The sequence below is a fragment of the Eulemur rufifrons genome, chromosome 18 (genome assembly GCF_041146395.1).
Source record: "Eulemur rufifrons isolate Redbay chromosome 18, OSU_ERuf_1, whole genome shotgun sequence".
Taxonomy (NCBI): Eukaryota; Metazoa; Chordata; class Mammalia; order Primates; family Lemuridae; genus Eulemur; species Eulemur rufifrons.
Genome location: NC_091000.1, coordinates 36,749,256 through 36,765,285, shown reverse-complemented (window position 1 = coordinate 36,765,285; position 16,030 = coordinate 36,749,256). Strand labels below are relative to the sequence as shown.

General features: G+C 46.3%; 1 protein-coding gene across 2 annotated transcripts in view; it reads left to right on the top strand.

Annotated features, from left to right (window-relative positions):
- The window catches only part of GATB (glutamyl-tRNA amidotransferase subunit B), a 72,736-nt gene extending 64,077 nt beyond the window's left edge, over positions 1-8,659 (top strand). The window contains exons 12-13 of one of the 2 annotated variants that reach the window (XM_069493138.1): positions 6,521-6,655; positions 8,112-8,659. In XM_069493138.1, coding sequence (XP_069349239.1) covers positions 6,521-6,655; positions 8,112-8,261 — 285 coding nt within the window. In that variant the 3' untranslated portion in view covers positions 8,262-8,659. The remainder of the gene's footprint in view (positions 1-6,520; positions 6,656-8,111) is intronic. The other variant, XM_069493139.1, reaches the window with a different exon arrangement.
- Positions 8,660-16,030: the final 7,371 nt, after the last annotated feature.

The following is a 16,030-nucleotide window of genomic DNA, read 5'->3' as shown; positions in this document are numbered from 1 at the left end:
CCTCATCTCCGCTCCCCCCAGCCCCAGGGCCTCCTCTGCCTCTGCCACGTGAAAACTCAGAGAAGCAGCATTGTCCTGGGTCTCCTTTTGTCTCATCTGCACCTCCACCTAACAGTCCTGGGTGGGTGGAAGATTCTGGGAATTCAGAAAATTCTTACACATAAGTACCCAGAAAGATAAAGAACACCTAGGCAGCTGCCTCATCTCAACTTCAGAGATCGCAGCTGTCAATGCTTCAGCCAGAAACTTAATGTTATTTTAATGGTGCCTTTGCATTTAATATTAATCTGCACCGACAGTAGTGGCAGGTTACAAAGTGAGGCTTTGGGAAAGTGGCTGCTTTTGGCTAACTATGAGGCACCGTGGAGCATACACTGGGCTCTGCTGTGAAACTGGAGACAGGAACTAATAAAGGCTCTGTTTACCCACCTCACGTGGGACTGTCAACCACAGGGACCTCGCCACATTTAGGAACGGCTTCTGGTTGTCTGCATGTCAGAGGAATACAAATGTTTATGACAATGCTCAGTGGTTGCAGAAAGATTAGATGTCCTGAGGGCAGAAAAAAACTATATATATATATATATACATAAGAGCAGATGAATTATAGCATTTGAAATGAAAGAGGAAAAAAAATCTTCCACTTCTTCCTTCCCATCCTGCCCCACAAACAAAACAAAACAAAACAAAAAAACCTAGTACAGTGAATAAGACAGTTCCAGTGGGAAGAAATGGAAAATGCTGGAAGATACTGACAGCTAGGTTCAGATACGGAGACACTTTCAGATTTTATCAACTTCCAACATGTTTAAAGGAGGAGGGTGAGTCCTGGCTTCTGTGAGGCAATCAAACTAAAATAAAAGCCTGATTAGAAAGGTGTTTAGTGTGTGCTATGTAAGGGAATCTTCTGTATCATTGCCTTGGGGGGGTTGCTTTTTTATTTTCTACTTTTTGTTTTCTGCTTTTAGGAAAATCATTGATTTTCTGGGGAAAAATAATATATGTTATAAAGAATTTAAATAATGCAGAAAAATACAAAGATTCTTAAATTCTACCATCTTGAAATAACTACCATTGATATTAGGTGAATATCATTCCGGGCATATATACGGAAGGAAGGAAAGGAAGGAAGATGGATGAGTAGACATGAGGTTAGACAGATAATGACTTTAAAAAATATGAGGTTTTAATGTTCTTTTTTAAGTTTTATTTTTACATATACAGTTCATTGGTTTTTATTTAGTATATTCACAAAGTTGTACAACCATCGCCACCATCTATTCCAGAACATTTTTATCAGTGCAGAAAAGAAACCCTGTGCTCATTACTCCTCATTAACCCCTTCCCTAGGGAACCACTAATACACATAATCTGTGTTCTGTTTCTATGGATTTGCCTGTTCTGGACTCATACGATATGTGGCCTTTTGTGTCTGGCTTCTTTCACTAACATAATGTTTTCAAGATTTATCCATGTTTTAGCATGTAGGGTACTTCACTCCTTTTTTATGGCTAAATATATTCCATTGTATGGAATATACTGGTTTTTTGTTTGTTTTGGTGACAGGGTCTTGTTCTGTCACCCAGGCTGGAGTGCAGTCGTGTTATCATAGCTCACTGCAACCTCCAACTCCTGGGCTCAAGCAATGCTCCTGCCTCAGCCTCCTGAGTAGATGGGACTACAGGCACGCACTACCACACCCCAGCTACTTTTTCTATTTTTTGTAGAGACAGTATTTCACTATGTTCCTCAGGCTGGTCTTGAACTCTTGGCCTCAAGCAATCCTCCCATCTGAGCCTCCCAAAATGCTGGGATTACAGGTGTGAGCTTGGCCAGTATACCACATTTTGTCTATCCATTTATCAATTGATGGACAGTTGAGTGGCTTCTACATTTTGGCTGTTATGAACAATGCAGCTTTGAACATTCATGTGCAAGTTTGTGTGTGAGCATATGTTTTCAGAGTTCTTGGGCATATACCTGTAGGAATGGAACTTCTGGGTCATATGGTAATTCTGTGTTTAACATTTTGAAGAAATGCCAAACCATTTTCCAAAACGGCTGCACCATTCTACATTGCAGCCTGTGGTGTACATGGGTTCCAGTTTCTCCACGTCCTTGCCAGCATTTGTTACTGTCCATCTTTTTGATTGTAGCCATCCTAGTGCATATGAAGTAGTATCTCACTGTGGATTTGATTTGCATTTCCATAATGACTAATTATGTTGAGGGTATTTTTTGTGTCTTGTTTTTTATGCTGTCCTTTTTAAAAAAAAAAAAAAAAAAATGTGTTGCCATTGATTTTTTCTGAATTTAACAGAAGAGTCCAAGTATGCCTTAGATTTCAGAAACCTGGGAGCCAGAGCAGAGAGACTCTGATTCCACTGGTTATTGGTGTTGACAGGATGGAAAGAGGCTCCATTAAGTGATTAGATGGCGAGGGGGTGAGGAAAGGTGACTGAGTGTCATCCTAGGGAGACAGATACACAGAAAGAATCATCCTTTCCTGAGACCATTCTGAAATCCAAAGACTCTCCCACTTTGTTTTCTAATTTGTTATTAGTCTGTCTGTCACCACCTGTCTGCCACTGGCCCATTATTTTCATTCCTTACACGTTTCGCTGCACCCTCCTCCCGGGTGTCCCAGCAGTGCCTCAGAGATTTACAAGCCTCGTCCCTTCAGCACGCCAGGGCCAGGGGAGTTAAGGGGTTGCTGCCATGAAGCAGCCCTGTTTTCCAGAAACAGAAATAGAAACTGGAAGGTTCTTTGTCATCATGAGCAACCTCCTGGTAACTGTAGACAAAAGCATCCTGCGTTCCTCTCACCAGACCCAGGGCTGTGTATTTGAAGTGGCGAGTGGCAGTCCCCATCGCCTCCCCTCACTGGAGGCAGGGCCCGCTGCGACACATCAGACTCTCAGACCCGTCGGACTCACAGCTAACCTGAACGCAGCCTCTGGGATTCCTCTGGGGACACTGAGGCCCCGGATGCCCAGGCTGCTGGTCAGGTCAGGGCTGGAGGGGAACGGTGCAGGGTGTACACGGGTGTACAGGGTGTCTGTGCATGCGTGGAAACAGATGGGGATGATCCCGTCTCCAAGGACCGTCCAGCTAATGTTCCAATGGCACTGGGCTGGATCGGGTTCCGTAGCGATGGAAATCTCATTAATGCCATTTACCCAGTCTCCTCTTTGAAGAGAAATCACCAAAAACCTTTTAATGTAGAAATGTTACTTCATGTGCTAAAGCTGCGTTACAAATGACTTGATGTCCTTTTCCCTTTGTGCTTCAGTTTGCATGTCACTGTGCCCTGCTCTGAGGGGCTTGGATTGATGTCTGTGCCTTTCGAGAAGAGAATGACCTTTCTCAGCCCTTGCCTTTGACCACAGAGAGGGTCTCTGTGACCACAGAGGGGTCTCCTTTCTCTGTAATTGTCATAGCTCCCTCCCTGCCACCAGCAGGTCTTTCTTCCACACCCTGACCTTGGAAGTCTGGGGCAGGCAGGGGCCTATGTGCTTTCCTTCGAGAGACTTTGAAAATAGCGTGAGCTGGAGAGACAGTGGGTGGCAGTGACGAAGAGGGGGTGTGAATCCAGTCCCCAGGGAACCAGAGGCTGAGCCTGCCCCATCGGCAGAGCTGGCTGCAGTGTGTGTGTGTGACTGGGGCTCCCAGCCTGCATCACCCCGTGCTTTCGGTGCCGCTTACTGACACACAGGAGCAGCAGCGCACTAGAAATCCTTGCTAGGTGTGTTTGCCTTGGGTGGGCAGCAGCAGGGGCTGGGAGCTGCACTCCTGGCCAGAAACCATCGCGCTTGGGTAGCACCTCCCAGGGTGTGACTAAACACAGACAAAAGCTGAGGATTTATGCCACGCCACAAGGCTCAGCAGCCGCAGAGGCCATTATGGGAGCGACAGGAGAGTCTGGCCAGGACACAGGGCCTGCCCTCCCCTATGGCTCCCACCCTGCTGGCTCCAGCCAGGACTGCACAGTCCTTGTCTTAAACAGGAATGAGCAGTGGATGGGACAGCTGGGGTCGGCTGTGTCAGCCCAGGGAGCTGGGGGTCTGCGCGGTAATGGCCGCTGCACTAATTGTGAAGTTAAGCTGATATGCCCTGACTCTGGGAGGAAAGAGCATTTCTGCCACCAGGCTCCCCTTTGTTCCTGCAGGCTGCTGAATGATGTTTGTGTGGCGTCACTGCTTTGTGCCCCACCCCACCTGTCCCACCTTCTCAGGGAGCAGCCAGCCTCTCTGCGTTTAAAAAGAATCCGTCCTAGCGGCACACTGTGTTTCCTTCTGAGCGGTGTGGGTTGGAAGTGCCCCAAGCACACTGCCACCATCCTGGTGGTTTGGGCCCAGGCAGATCCAACTAGCATTTGAGCCGTCGGGCCGCAGCCGTACCAGGGCCAGGCAGAGGCTGACTGCTCAGCTCAGGGTGTGCCCTGTGCGTCCAGCCCGCAGCAGGCTGGGAGAATCACCCCGAGTGCACACGGTCTCAGGCCCAGGGGCTGCCCGGCCTCCAGCCGTGGCTGCGTCTGCTGAGCTCCTCCGCCCCGTGTTGCTGGCAAGAGTTGCTGTGTAGATTCTTTACGAGCAAGTCCTCACTGGTGGTTTCTGTTTTGAGCCAGGTTTTGAGACCTCTCTCTTCCTAAATGTTGGACATTTTCAACCAGGAGCTTTTTTGGGAGTCTGTGTAGATGAACAAAATGAACACTGGTCAAAGCCTAGATACTTACCAGTAGGGGAGAATTTAAGTTATGATAATATATCTGATTGATATTAGATTTTTTTAATATAAGAAAGTATTTCCGTAGTAAGTGGTAGGGGGAGGAAGGACACAAATTTTATGTACTTCATCTACAAAACAGAAAGAAAAAGATGGGAAGGAAAAACACAAAAATATTAACATTGGTTGTCTTAAAGGAACAGGAATGCAGGTGATTTCTTTTTATCTTTTCTGTATTTCCTTATTTTCTGCAGTGAACATGTATTAACTTATAATTAGAAAAATGTTTTTAAAAATTTAAGTCTCAGTTCAAGAAGAATAAACATATAAGGGTAAGAGGGCAGAGAGTCTCTTCAGACTTGCCACGGGGCAGCTCCCGAGCGTACACTGCATTAGACATTGTTCTGGTCCCCGTCTGCGCGCTGCTCACACGCCATTAACAAGCGTGCTGAGGGCAGGGAAAGTTCTTTCCTGCCGTGTGCGCCTCTCTCTCAGCGCCTTCCTCGTTGTCAGGCTTCGTGAATATATGATGAGCTGAGTTGGAGGCATGTGTGTCCTGCACTTTGCAAGCACAGGGGCAGGCTTTCCCTGAGCAGGAAGGGCTGGGCAGCGGCGGCCAGAGGGGTGCCCATGGGGGGCTGGCACAAGGACCCACCAAGCACCCCTCCCTGCCACAGTCGCTGCACGCCCTAACGAGCAGAGCCAAAGGTGCGGTACTGTTGTAGCTGTGATAAATATTTGTGGTTGTTTTGATTTCGATTGGGGGAAACTTTGAGCCCTGCTGAGACTCAGAGCATCTCCCCCTTCGTGGCTTTGCTGCACGTGCTAATTTTTGAAGAGCGCTGTGTTTCCAGGAGGGATGAATGGCTCGCGGTTGGGCCGTCCTGGCCGGGGCAAGGTAGCAGGCAGGGCTGCAGGCTGAGGGGGAGCCCGTGCCAGCAGGAGGCTGACAGAGGACACCCCCACTCTGGCTGACACTAGAGAACAAGAGGAATGAGGAAAACAAGCACCCTAGGAAATGCCTTCCTTAAAAATGTTTTCCTTTTCTCCCAGGTTCGATCAGTTGTGGGATTTGTCATTTTTTAAGCAGAAAACCACACAGACTATTAACTGTGCATTATCCTAGTCAGATTTGGATCAGCTCTACCTGTAGGAGATAGTGTGGTAGGCCACGGCCCCCCTGGATTGTAGTGTAGGTTTTTAGTTATTCTCCATTTTGTATCTTCATTATGGGGCTACTTTCCTCTTTCTGCCCCCTCCCAGTCATGTTCCCCAGCAGGCCGAGCTTCTGGACTTTATTTAAGTGCAGCCTGTGGAGCCCCATCCTTCACCAAAATGTCACCTCAATTAATTAATTCGGGGGACGCGAGACAGATCCATCACGGCCCTCTGACTCCTGTGAGCAGGCGTCTGTGAATGATGGTCATGCCCGTGCCAGGGAGCAGCGGGTCTGAGTCAGCAGCTGGGGGAGACTCACCGTCTCCCTGGGCACGGTGGGCACCTGGCTGACCCCAAGTCCTCCATGCTCTGAACCGAGGGAGAAGTTCAGCATCAGGAGGAAACTGCGGGTTTGTTTATCTCCATCTAGCGTGGCCTCGTTCCCGGCCCTGCGGTCAGGGACACTTCCGGACAGACAGGGCACCAGCGGGGCAGCGAGGCGCCCTTTCCCCCTAGGGCCAGGCCCGCACAGCTGGGTCTTAATTGAATCCGCTCATTCCTGCCCCGGCTGCACAGACCACGGCAGCAGCACATGTTGCTGGCGGAAAAGCTGACTCCTCTCTCCTCTGGCCTGTAGGTGTTTGAGGAGTTGTGGAAGAATGAAGGGAAGACTCCAGCGCAGATTGTTTCAGAAAAGAAGCTTGAACTGATGCAAGACCAAGAGGCACTGGAACAGCTTTGCCGCTCCGTGACGCAGGGACATCCTGAAGTGGTGACTATCACGGGCAGCGGGGCTGGGGCCAGGGCAGCCTGCAGGGCCAGCCCAGAGACCCGGCCAAGAGCCTTTCCTCCGCTCCTCGTTGCAGCCCAGAGGCTCTTCCTAATGATGGGGGGCCCGGTTTCATCAATAATTCCCTAATTGCTTTTGTCAGCTTTTTAGTTAAGGTCAAAAGAGATGAAATTAGGTGAATAATGGGAAAATGCAACTTCTTTTCCTTTAAGAAGTCGTCCCACTCTGGAGTTTACTCCCCACAGAGGTGTGGTTGAAAGGGGCATTAGCCAAGCTCATGAAATCCAGGATTTCGCCCTCCTAGCGTGTTGCCCTCTCCCAGGGGCGGCACTTCGAATCTGGTGTGGCCACCTCTACTTTGGAAGGACGACCTCTCGCTGATAAACCAGCAGGCAGTGCTGCAGAGGAGCAGGGAAGACAGGGAAACCACAACTTCCTGCCTTTAAGAGGTGGGAAGAAAGGCAGAAAGGAAAAGGATCTGTAAATTGTGGAGAAAATCCTTGACAGGAGCATGGCTGAAAACCAAGTCATTTTGTGTTCTTAGCACAAGACAGGAAAGTGCAACGAGGCTCCCTCCCTCCGCAAGTCTAATCATATTGTCTAGTCGTATTTTTTGTTGGGGAAAAAAATTGTTAGTATCTCTTTCAGAATAATACCCACCCACCCATCAGCCTGCCAGGGACACTAACAGCTCCGTAAAGAGCTCTTGATAAGGAAAATGAGCCTGCGCGGGGTCTCGGCAATCTCCATCTCCTGCCTCTGTAGCGACTGATAAAGACAGGCTTTCACTCGCAGACCCGTCCTGCGACCCAGTGCAGACCGTGCCTTTCACTGCCGCCCAGACGCTGCAGCGCAGGAGGTCGGGGCTGCAGCGCAGGAGGTCGGGGCGGGCGGCCTGATAGTCGGGGCTATTGGACAGGAACTCGGCGCCCTCTGCCTTCATCACTCCCCCACCCACTGGCTCCGCCAGTTCATAGATTTGCTTTCTTATAAAGGGATCTTGCCAGGCAGCGAGGGGAGAAGGAAAGCTGCGCGCTTCCGCAGCTGCTGAACGCACTGGAGAATCAGAGAGCCGTCCTCACCGCCTGGGCTCATGACTCATCTCCAGGGCATTATGCACTTAGGAGATGTGTCCTCGTGTCACTGTGGCACCCCAAAGGACAGTGTCCTGGTTCCTGCACGCCAGCTTCTCTAGCTGTCGGCAGTCACCTCTCATTCATTTTAATCAGAAGGCAGAGGGGCAAAAGCCTCCTCTGACAGGAGCCTGGAAACCCCCTCAGAAGGGGCCCTGACCCCCTTTGTCCTTTCCTCATTTTATAGCTAGTACTAACAGGAAGAAGAAACTGAATTTAATTTTCAGTAAACTTAAACTTTAGTTTGGGATGTCTAGGTGTAAGTCTCTTCATTTTCTTCTCTTAAACAATGTCCATCTTCAAAGGTAACAGATGTGAAGAAGGGAAATCCCAGAGCCATCAATAGACTGATTGGGTTGGTCCGGAAGGCGACGCTCAGCCGAGCAGATCCAGCTGTGATAAAGGCAATTCTGGAGAAGCAGCTGTCCCGCCACGGTTCCTGTCCCCCGGCCTGAGGGAGAACAGTGCAGCGCCCCCTGAGAAAGCTGACGTCCTGTGCCCTGGGATTGCTCAGTCCCCAGCCCGAGCCGCACCTGCCACAAGGCTGTGTTCTGCCCAAGTCCTCGCCCTGTGGACCCCATGCCTGGGACGCGGCCTCCACGGAGAACACAGCTGCGCCCCCGTTTGTTTCACTGACAGCACCAGGGTTCCATGACGGCCACGGCAGTGGTTAGGGAATAGCACACTTTTGTTTAGTAATTCTTTTTTTTTTTTTTTCTCCAGCATACTATGGGGGTACAAAAGTTTAGGTTATGTATATTGCCCATGCCCCCCACCCCCCCAAGTCAGAGCTTCAAGCGTGCCCATTCCCCAGACAGTGCGCATCACACTCATTATGTAGGTATACACCCATCCCCTATCCCGCCCCGCCACATCTGCCTGACACTTGATTAATGTTATTCCTGAATATGCTCTTAGGTGATGATCAGTGAAACAATTTGATGGTGAGTACATGTGGTGCTTATTTTTCCATTCTGGGGATACTTCACTTAGTAGAAGGGATTCCAGCTCTATCCAGGAGAACATAAGAGATGCTACATCCCCATTATTTCTAATGGCTAATACTCCATGGTATACATATACCACATTTTATTAATCCACTCGTGTATTGATGGGCACTTGGGTTGTTTCCACATCTTTGCAATTGCCAATTGTGCTGCTATAAACATTCAGGTGCAGGTGTCTTTTTTATAGAATGTCTTTTGTTCTTTTGGGTAGATGCCCAATAATGGGATTGCTGGATTGAATGGTAGGTCTACTTGAATCTGTTTAAGGTATCTCCATATTGCTTTCCACAGGGGTTGCACTAGTTTGCAGTCCCACCAGCAGTGTGTAAGTGTTCCTATCTCTCCGCATCCATGCCAACATGTAATGTTATGGGACTTTTTGATAAAGGCCATTCTCACTGGAGTTTTGATTTGCATTTCCCTGATGATTAGAGATGTTGAGCATTTTTTCATATGTTTGTTGGCCATTCTTCTGTCTTCTTTTGAAAATTTTCTGTTCCTGTCCTTTGCCCACTTTTTGCTAGGGTTGTTTGATTTTTTTTCTTGCCAATTTTTCCTGAGTGCTAGGGTAGTATAGACATTTTACCAATGTTGATTCTTCTGATCCATGAACATGGTATGGTTTTCCACCTGTTTACGTGCTCTGCGGTTTCCTTCCTCAGTGTTTCATAGTTCTCCCTGTAGAGGTCTTTTACCTCCTTAGTTAAATATGTTCTTAAGTATTTTATTTTCTTTGTTGCTATTGTGAAGGGTATCAAGTCCTTAATTTGATTCTCCGTTTGACTGTTACTGGCATATATGAATGTCTCTGATTTGCGTGTATTGATTTTGTATCCTGAGACTTTACTGAATTCATTGATCAATTCCAGGAGTCTCTTGGTTGAATCCTTGGGGTTTTCTAGATAGAATATCTCATCAGCAAAAAGTGAGAGTTTGATCTCTTCTGTCCCTATTTGGGCACCCTTGATTCTGCTCTCTTGCCTGATTGCTCTCGCAAGGACGTCCAGCACTATGTTGAAAAGTAATGGGGACAGTGAGCAGCCTTGTCTTGTTCCAGTTCTGAGTGAGAATGCCTTCAGTTTTTCCCCATTCAGTATGATGTTGGCTGTGGGTTTGTCATATATGGCTTGTATCATTTTTAGATAGGCCCCGTCTATGCCTATTTTGTTAAGCGTTCTTATCATAAAAGGATGTTGAATTTTGTCAAATGCTTTTTCTGCATCTCTTGAGAGGATCATATGGTCTTTGTTTTTGCTTTTATTTATGTGGTGAATTACATTTATAGATTTGCGTATGTTGAACCATCCCTGCATCTCTGAGATGAAGCCCACTTGGTCGTGATGGATTATTTTCTTGATAAGCACCTGGATTCAATTTGCTAGGATTTTATTGAGAATTTTTGCATCTATATTCATGAGGGATATTGGTCTGTAGCTTTCTTTTTTTGTTGCATCCTTTCCTGGTTTTGGTATCAGAGTTATGTTGGCTTCATAAAATGTGTTGGGGAGAATTTCATGCTTCTCGATGTTGTAGAATAACTTTTGTAGGATAGGCACCAGTTCTTCTTTGTAGGTGTGGTAAAATTCTGGTGTGAAACCATCTGGTCTGGGACTTTTCTTTTTGGAAAGGTTTTTTATTGCTGTTTCGATTTCAGTTCTTGATATTGGTCTGTTCAGGAATTCTATTTCTTCCTGGTTGAGCCTAGGGAGGCTGGCTGTTCCTAAAAATTTGTACATTTCCTCCACATTTTCCAGTTTGTGTGCATAAAGGTTTTTGTAGAATTCATAGATGATATCTTGTATCTCTGTAGCATCAGTTGTGATTTCTCCTTTCATGTTCCTGATGGAGGTTATTAGAGATTTTTCTTTTCTGCTCTTGGTTAGTCTAGCCAGAGGCGTGTCAATTCTATTTATCTTTTCAAAGAACCAACTTTTTGTTTTATTAATCTCCCATATGGTTTTTCTGTTGTCCATTTCATTTAGTTCTGATTTGATCTTATTAATTTCTCTCCTTCTGCTGGGTTTGGGGTCAGTCTGTTCTTCTTTCTCCAGCTCTTTGAGTCTATTCATTAGGTTGTCTATTTGTAAGTTTTCTGTCTTTTTGATACAGGCATTTATGGAAATAAATTTTCCTCTCAGGACTGCTTTAGCTGTGTCCCACAGATTTTGATAACTTGTGTCTCCTTTGTCATTTAGTTCAAAGAATCTTTTGATTTCCGGCTTGTTTTCTTCATTTATAAAATAATCGTTTAGAAGGAGGTTGTTTAGCTTCCATGACTTTGAGTAGAAATGAGAATTTCTGTTAGGGTTAATTTCTACTTTTATTCCACTGTGATCTGAGAAGATGCATGGTGTAATTTCTATTTTTTTAAATTTTTTAAGACACACTTTGTGTCCTAGGATATGGTCAATCTTAGAGAATGTCTCATGAGCTGATGAGAAGATTGTATATTCAGTGGATTTTTGATAGAATGTCTTGTAATTGTCAGTCAGGCCCATTTGTTCTAGCATTCTGTTTAAGTCCATTATTTATTTATTTATTTTCTGTTTGGAGGATCTGTCCTGTGCTGTCAGCAGGGTGTTGAAGTCTCCGGCTATTATGGTGTTGCTGTTTATCATTTGATTTAGATCAAGGAGGGTTTGCTTTATGAATCTGGGTGCACCTAAGTTGGGTGCATACATATTAAGTATAGTTATGTCTTCTTGTTGAACTGTACTCTTCACCAGTATATAGTGAACATCTTTGTCTTTCATTACTTTTGCTGATTTAAAAACTAAGTTATCTGAGATTAAAACCGCCACACCAGCCTTCTTTTGGCTTCTGTTTTCTTGAAATATCAATTTCCACCCTTTTATCTTCAGTCTAAATGCATCTTTTCGGGTTAGATGAGTTTTCTGGAGACAGCAGATACTTGGCTTGTGTTTTTTTATCCATTGGGCCAGCCTATGTCTCCTGAGTGGAGAATTCAAGCCATTCACATTTATTGAGAGAACTGATAGGTGGGGCAGATTTCTGTTCATCCTGTTGGATAGAACTTCATTGCTATATATTCTCTCTTGAGCCATTGTGGTATCTGGCCTTTGATCTTTAGCTCTTGCATTCGTGGGTCTTTCCTGTGCTGGTCCGTTTGCAACTCTGTTTTTAGTACTTCTTGGAGGGCTGGTCTTGTCTTGGTGAATTCCCTCAGTCTTTGTTTATCTGAGAATGTCTTAATTTCTCCTTCGTATACAAAACTTAGCTTTCCTGGGTACAAGATTTTAGGCAGGGCATTATTCTGTTTCAGAAGAGTGAGGATGGGCCCCAGTCTCTTCTTGCTTATAAGGTTTCAGTTGAGACATCTCGTGTTATTCAGATGTAATCCATGTTTGAAATTCTTCCTGTGACATTTTAGTGTTCTGAATCTGATTAATGTCCATTGCTAGAGAGCTGCTGTTCCTCTTTGGGGATGTGTTTTCCATTTGATTCTTTATGCTTTCAGAGTTCTTTCGCTGAGCCTTTCCCCTCTGGATCAGTGGTTGCTTCCCCCCTTTCAGCTTTCATCTGGAAAGTAACATGCCTTGTGCTCTGTTCCTAGGCTGCCTAACAGCCTAGGTGTGTTGCTTCCTTTGTCACTAGGGGGAGCCACTTATGTGTCGTTCAGGGTTCTTCTACCACAGTTGGGGGGCTGCTCCTGGTGGGTCCAGCCCCAGAGTATTGATTTGACCTAAAACCAGCCTGATGAGTTAAGTCACTGGGCTGACTTTTGATCTGCAGCCAAGATTCACACTGGTTGTAGAGAGAAAGTGGCTTTTTCTTGTCTCTCCCTCTCCAGAGGTGGTATCTGCCACTTTCCACGTGAAAGATGCTGGCTAGGGGGAGGGGGTGGTGCTACTGTTCGCCCAGCGGCTGCAGATCCTGTGGGCGATGGTCAGTCCTGCCCCAGTGCCTGCAAAGTCCACGCGCTAATCTCTCACAACTGGGGGAGCACTCAGAGTTCACACATCAAAACGGGACCGCTGGCCATGGTCGCACAAGGGCAGAGCTCGTAGCGAGAGTCCACGGGCTGGAGGAAGGGAGCCGCCCGGCACCTTACCGCACCACAGCGGCTAGGCTGTGGACCCCGAAATGGCGACTGCCCGCCTGCAGATCGCCAGCACTGGGGCTGATTGTTCAGGGGTTGGCAGGTGCCAGGTCAGGGGGCTGTGTCATCAGGATGCCCCATTGTCTCATTTATGACACCCTCCCACAATCTCACGCCTGTGCAGCAGGAGCTCTCAGTCTCTCTGATCCATCCTGAGTGGGCCTAATAGCCCGCAACGGTTTCCAGGTTAGAGTCCCCTAATTAGTTTTCACCTCTGTCACTCTGGACTCGCTGAGTGGTGGAGGCAATTTACCTGTCTCCTAACTGCCTCCAGCAGTAGCCCAGACCCGTCTCTCCCCGGCCAAGCACAGTCCTGGCACAGAGCTCGGGAGTTCAAGATGCTTCCCGCTATTGTCTCCTCTCCACAGAGCCCCACGTCTCCCGCGGTGATTCTGCACCGCCTGAGTGGTTGTGGAGGCCAGTGGGGAAGCAAGACGTTCTCCTGTAGGTCTGATCCCACCTCACTCGCTGGCCAGGTGGGCACAGCCGTCCCACGTTCTACTCTCTATTGTTTGTTCCACACTCTCCAGATTTCACGATCTTATCTCTCGTTCACCTTTTCTTTTTCTTGCTTTTTTGTGTCCCACGTTGATTCCCCATGGATTCATAGTGCTGTTCTTGCAGGGGAGCGATCCACTCATGTGTAGCAGGTCAAGATCTACGCCTTCCTCTCTGGGAGCAGGAATCCAGGAGGTTACCTCCACTCCGCCATCTTTTCTTCCTCTGTTTAGTAATTCTAAACTAAATAAAACATGTTTCAAATACTGTTACCGTTCTAAGAACATTTCATTCTGTGGTTCATTCAACAAATAATTTTCAGCACTTGCTAAGGGCTGGCCATTGTTCTAGGTGCTGGGCATTAGCAGGTTTGCAGTGATCAAGAGACTATAATTTGGGTGCAGTATATTTAGACCTAAAAATAGGTAAATGAAGATGAAAACATCATAAATTGGCACAGTGCAAACACATGTTTAAGGAGGTCTTAAGAGGGTGCGGGAGGAGGATGTTGTTACCAGTATTAATATCAGGTGTTTATTTGTGGTAACCAGCTGATGCACTGAGTAAAGTAAGATCCTAGAAGGCACAGATCTGAGAACAAATGAATTTTTTTTAAAAGACAACAGAAGTTTTCAAATAAATTTAATGAATAAAATATATACTGAAATATCACATAAAAATTAACTTACACTTCAAAGATTGTGCAGGTAACAACGCCCCTCACTCCCCCCATAACTCCCTCCAATCCTCAGGCCACAAAAGATAAACAGAAAAAAACCTGTAACATCAAACTGATTTGTTTTGCATGGAAAGAATAATATTTTAAACTAGTAAATCCAAATCATGACCTTTAACAATAATCCTGGTGCAGCTGACAGCATCACAGTGAAGGCCGGGCTGCCCGCTCCTGTCCTCGTGACTGTACTGTGTCTCTTGCACTGGAGCGCTCACTCCTTTGTTATGTACCTGCCTTACCTCTGACTCACATGCTTACTTAAAGACCGGTTTTGCAAATGCTGTTTTTTAAAAGCATCTTAAAAGCATACTTGTCACAAACTGTGACACAAGCAAGAGAACAAGCTCTTTGGAGGCCCTGATTCTGAGCTGTGGATTCTCCAGCCTACTAAGGACAGCAGAAACGTTTCTGTTGTGACGGGGGCTCCAGTGGCAGCTGGGGAACCAGAGGAAAGTGGGCACCCCCCCCCATTACCAATTTAGCGACTAACGGTTCCTGGCTTGCAGTGTTTCAGGACTTCCCTAACGAAGAGTGATGAGAAAAGTGTCCCTCTTGCCCAGCCAAAAAGGGAGAGAAAGGGAGGAAACCAGTTGTGTGGTTTATTTTAGACGAGGAGGAGGTGGCATTTTTTAAAAATAACGTTTTAAAAAATTATTTACTTTGAATTGTAAGAAAATATGTTATGTCATCCAAGAAGACAACTGTTCCATGATCTGTTGCAGTACTGAAAACCACTGGGTCTAAAAGTAATTTTTACCAGACCTCTCTATAAGAGAGAAAGGTAAAACCAGCTCTACTTGCTCAGCAAGTCACTGAATTACACAAGGGCAAAGGTGATCTGAGATTGCAATCTGGCAGGATCTTTATTTTCTAAGAAACAAGTTTCAGTTTTATTTTAGAAATTCCATTTTCACCAAAAGTTCTGGCTTCTTGGTGATTAAACCATACAGAAAGCACTGAAGAATCAATCTTTCCAGACTGTTTGACATTAAGGGCTTACTTAAACAGGGATGCAGCCAGATAAAGACGGTTCACCAAAACTATTACACTGAATGAAAACCATATTATGGACTGATCATTCCCAGAGAAAAATGCCATCACTGAAACGCTTGATCTTTACATACTAATTCTCATTCAGCTCGGACAACTGCCTGTTGTCTTGAATGCCAGCTTCTGAAATCCTGAAAACTGGACTTTGTATGTTACCACTGCTACTAGAAGAAAACTAGAACACAGCCCTGACTAGAACCTGATGAGATAATTGTGAGATACGTTTACGTAACAGCCTAAAAAATTCACAGAGTATAGCTCTGCTCATAAAGGGCCTCAGTGAAATACAATTTTACATTTTTTGTGAGTCTGAATTTAGTCTAGTCATGGGTTTACTATTCTGGGGGAAATCTCATTAAAATGTACGAGTTGGCCTCATAGAGAAGCCATTGCCATCTGTCATTGGAATCCACACACCTGTAGGCCGGGTGTATAATGCCGAGGGTCTGACTGAAAGGAAAATGTGCTGGAAAACTGGCTTGAACCAGCTCTGCCTGGTCAGGCCCAACCGCGTGTGTGCTGCTTGAAGAGGAGGCTGGTTGGTGGGACGTTCCAGCGGGAAGGTAGGAACGTCAGCCGCAGCACTCGCACACTACCCAGCATAGAGGAAGTTTTCAGCAAAGGTTCACTCACTTTGTGAAACAAATTAATGGACAGCCATTTGTGGGGCCCTTTTGAAAGAGAGGCTGGTGATACCAACTGCTGACTAGGCTTTTACATTCTGGGTCATGCCGATCTAGAAAGCTATTTATCTCTGTCCAGTTTATGCATCAAAGTGAACTTCTGTTCCTGTCTTTCAAGGTGTAGGTGTCC